This window comes from Fulmarus glacialis, unplaced genomic scaffold (genome assembly GCF_000690835.1).
Source record: "Fulmarus glacialis isolate BGI_N327 unplaced genomic scaffold, ASM69083v1 scaffold41529, whole genome shotgun sequence".
NCBI lineage: Eukaryota > Metazoa > Chordata > Aves > Procellariiformes > Procellariidae > Fulmarus > Fulmarus glacialis.
The window spans coordinates 1-3,610 of NW_009235988.1; the positions used below are offsets into that span (position 1 = coordinate 1).

Here is a 3,610-nt window from a genome sequence, read left to right on the forward strand (position 1 = left end):
GGCGGGGGAAGGGGGGCGGGGATTTTTTTCTTTCTTTAACACAACCTGTGCATACTTGCATTAGTTCTTCCAAAGCAGGCTGTGGCGTTTAACTTCACTGGACAGGCCTTTTGCGTTTGAATGATTGGAGTTGATGAGGAGTACTGTTGCTTGTCACCCACCATGTGCATGTCCAGCTCTCTACTTCATGGCATGTTTACTTTCTGATTGCAGAAAACTCGTGGGCCTTGCAGATCTTTGCGGACGTGTGTGTGTGCCCAGTCCTTGCTCTTTATGCTTTTGGCTGCTTTTCCTGGCCCAGTTACTACTGGTTTCCTCCCCCCATCCTGGCATCCTTTCCTTATTGACCCGTCTCCATTTTTTTGTTTGTTTGTTTGTTGTGCTGCTCCTGCCTGTGCCTGTCCCCGCTCCGTGCCTGTCCCCACTCCGTGCCTGTCCCCGCTCCGTGCCTGCGCTGGCACTGCCTCTTCATGTTTTCTCTCCTCCTTAGTGGAGACTTTCCATACCTTTCTCCACCTGAAAAGCACCCCAGTCCCTTACCTAAGTTGACAAACACGTCCATCTTTTTTTAATAGTGGGGAAGTGCTGTCAGCTCAACTGTAAGGTGTTTTACCTTTCTTTTTGCGCTGTGGAAGAAAGGGAGGAAAAAATTACAAATGATTGCATTTGACAGCACTGTCTAGAAAGCAAACACCATTATCTGTACTTCTCAAATAATTTGTAGACGTCGTTTAAATTTAAATGAGCACGTCCTTGAGATAGTGCTCTTATTTATATATACACCATACTTGTTTTCTAGTATGGCTAGCAGTAGAAAAATGTGATCAAAAAGAATAAAGGTCAAAGTGAGTGCAAAGCCGTCTCTTTCTAATCAATATACCCATCTTTGAGTGGCGCCCAAACTTTAATTGCTTTCAGGTGTTCTCATTAGCAGGATTTCTTTTTTACCAGAACACTGGCAGCGTGTGATGCATTCATACAAAGACATCCAGCAGTCATGAATTGCCTAACTGCTGGCGTGCTTTCATCCCAACCCTGGTGGACAGGATTTTTTTATTTTTAAGTTTTACCCTCTTCCTGGCACAGAGCCATCGTACAGGGTGGATCTCCCTTACTGGCTTATAGCATGCCAGTAATCAGTTTTGGACACGTGTAGCTGGCTGCCAACAGCCCCATGAAGCAGCGTTCAGGAAAAATGGGTAAAGTACCTAACATGAGAATATTGTAAAAAGTAGAAGCATGGGATCTCAAGGTGAACCGAAAGCTTCTGTTCCAAGCATCATTTGTGGTTTTTACTACCTGTCGGATTAGCCCAGGGCAAGATTTTTCTAATTTTTCTTCCATACCTGACTGCACGTGTTTAAAAAAAGGAAAATGGAAAAATTCTGGGTTTGAAGACAGAAGCATAAAACTAACGTTTCCTCTGTTAACTAGATGGGGTTTTTTAAACCTTAATAAAATACACTTACACTGCAGCCTGGAGAGAATAGTTGCTTTAAATTTCTGTACATTGATAGCTATTTGGGAAGATGAGTGATTTTAGCTATGAAAATAGTTTGATTTAAAAGTTTCAGCTAATGGCTGCATAAAATTTTTATTTACAGCAATTCAGTAAAGTATTTAGAAATACCTACATTTACATAAAAGCCAGGTTAGCTTCCTGAATTTTAGATTTCATAGGGCATATCTAGTTGTAGTTGACAAGTGGGCTAATTTAATTAAATAACTAGAACTATTTAAAATATTACAGTATTTGTTTGAAGAATGGGGCGCAGGCAGTGATCGCAGTCAAGGATTCCACAACAATAACTCTCAGTTAAGCAATGGAAAAACTCTGATGAAGCATGCATTCAATGAAGAATTGCATTTAAATGAAATTGTCATTCTTGGAATATTTTTACTTAACCGTATAGCTTTTTTCCACTCTCAGCAAATTCAGGGAAGTGCTTATCAGTACTAAAACTTGTTAGCAGGGAATAATTTTTTGTGTAAACCACTTACCTTCCTGTAAATCACTCCTACATACCAGGTAAACCAAAAGACTAACTTTATGTTGGGCTTTGTTGCATATAGTTAATTTTATTTCTTAGACTTTGCTTATGTTTTCTCCTGCCTGTAGTTAAAGGGTCTTTAAAATTAGTAGTAAGCAAAATAATATATTTGTATAATGACTAGAAGAGTACGCAAGTCTGGTGTCAAACAATTTACCTTATTGCAGCGTTCTGTCTCCAGTACGTTTTAAAGCTGTCTGGTTGACTTGCAAGTCAAGCATGGAAGGAAAGAAGAGGAGGCAAACAGAAATGGGAGACTGAGAAACAGGGCAGTTCAGGAGGAGAGAGGCAAGCTGTCCTTAAGTGTGTGTATGGCATACTGCCAGAATCTGCTTCCATCGGAGCTGTAGAAACATCAGTTCAGACTAGGAAATGCTTGGAAATACATGAATGTATTGGAAACACATTGTGTTGAAAAATGAAAAAAAATTTCTCTTTTAGATAACAAAACGGACAGCGAGATTGGTTGCTGAATGGCAGTGTGTTGGGTTTTGCCATGGTGTGCTGAATACAGATAATATGAGCATAGTTGGACTAACTATTGACTATGGCCCTTTTGGATTTATGGACAGGTCAGTGTGGCATAATTATTTGAAATGTGCATATGTGTAGAACAATCCTGATGTTCACGATTGCTTTAATATTTTAACTCTAAAGTAGATTTATGAACCCTCTTTACGGCAAAGTAGATTAAGTTAGTTCTAGTTGTCCTGTAATTCTTCTTTTCCACTTCTTTTTAACTGCATTCACAACATCTCTAACTGTTAGACTGTTCTTGTAGCCTGTGGGGTTTCTCATGTTTGAGAGGTTAAGTATCTAATGAGGTTAACTTTGGGAAAAGAATCAAGAAGGAGTGTTCCCTTTCGAATTTTTTAGTTTCCTAGAGGAGACTAAAGTAATAAAAGTAATACTTCTCACGGTATTGGTGTCCAGATAACTAGAAGAATGCTAACTATTTCTTCATTTGTAGATATGACCCTGAGCACATTTGCAATGGTTCTGATAATACAGGGCGCTATGCTTACAACAAGCAGCCGGAGATTTGCAAGTGGAACCTGGGGAAGCTTGCTGAAGCTCTAGTTCCAGAGCTGCCCTTGGAAATAAGTGAACTCATCCTGGAAGAGGAGTATGATGCAGAATTTGAGAAACATTACTTACAGAAGATGAGGAAGAAATTAGGCCTAATCCAGCTGGAATTAGAAGAAGATAGTAAGCTGGTGTCTGAACTCCTTGAAACCATGCATCTCACAGGTTGGTGAGGAACACAGCGGGTTATTATCTGATAGCCCATCAGTATCTTACAGTCAAACCAAAATGGTAGTTTTTGTCTTGACCTTACAAGAGAGCAGCCTTGCGCAAGTACATTGTCATCTGAGAGAAGAAAAGACTGAAAAATAATTACCTTCTTGTGAACTGTGGGGCAGTTGTTGCCTTATACAGGGCTCCCCTGTCTCCCATTTGTACCCTCACTGAGGGAGCAGTTTATTTGCCTGTTCAGAGTGGTGACCTGTACTGCTGCGGGGGGTGTTGGGGAGGAGGTATGGAACTTGTTTTCCTGC

General features: G+C 40.4%; 1 protein-coding gene across 1 annotated transcript in view; it reads left to right on the forward strand.

Moving 5' to 3' along the window:
• Positions 1-2,492: 2,492 nt before the first annotated feature.
• The window catches only part of LOC104082938 (selenoprotein O), a gene marked incomplete at its 5' end in the record, with an annotated part of 5,749 nt that continues 4,631 nt past the window's right edge, over positions 2,493-3,610 (forward strand). The window contains 2 exons of the mRNA XM_009586222.1: positions 2,493-2,623; positions 3,022-3,302. Of these exons, the coding sequence (XP_009584517.1) occupies positions 2,493-2,623; positions 3,022-3,302 (412 nt within the window). The remainder of the gene's footprint in view (positions 2,624-3,021; positions 3,303-3,610) is intronic.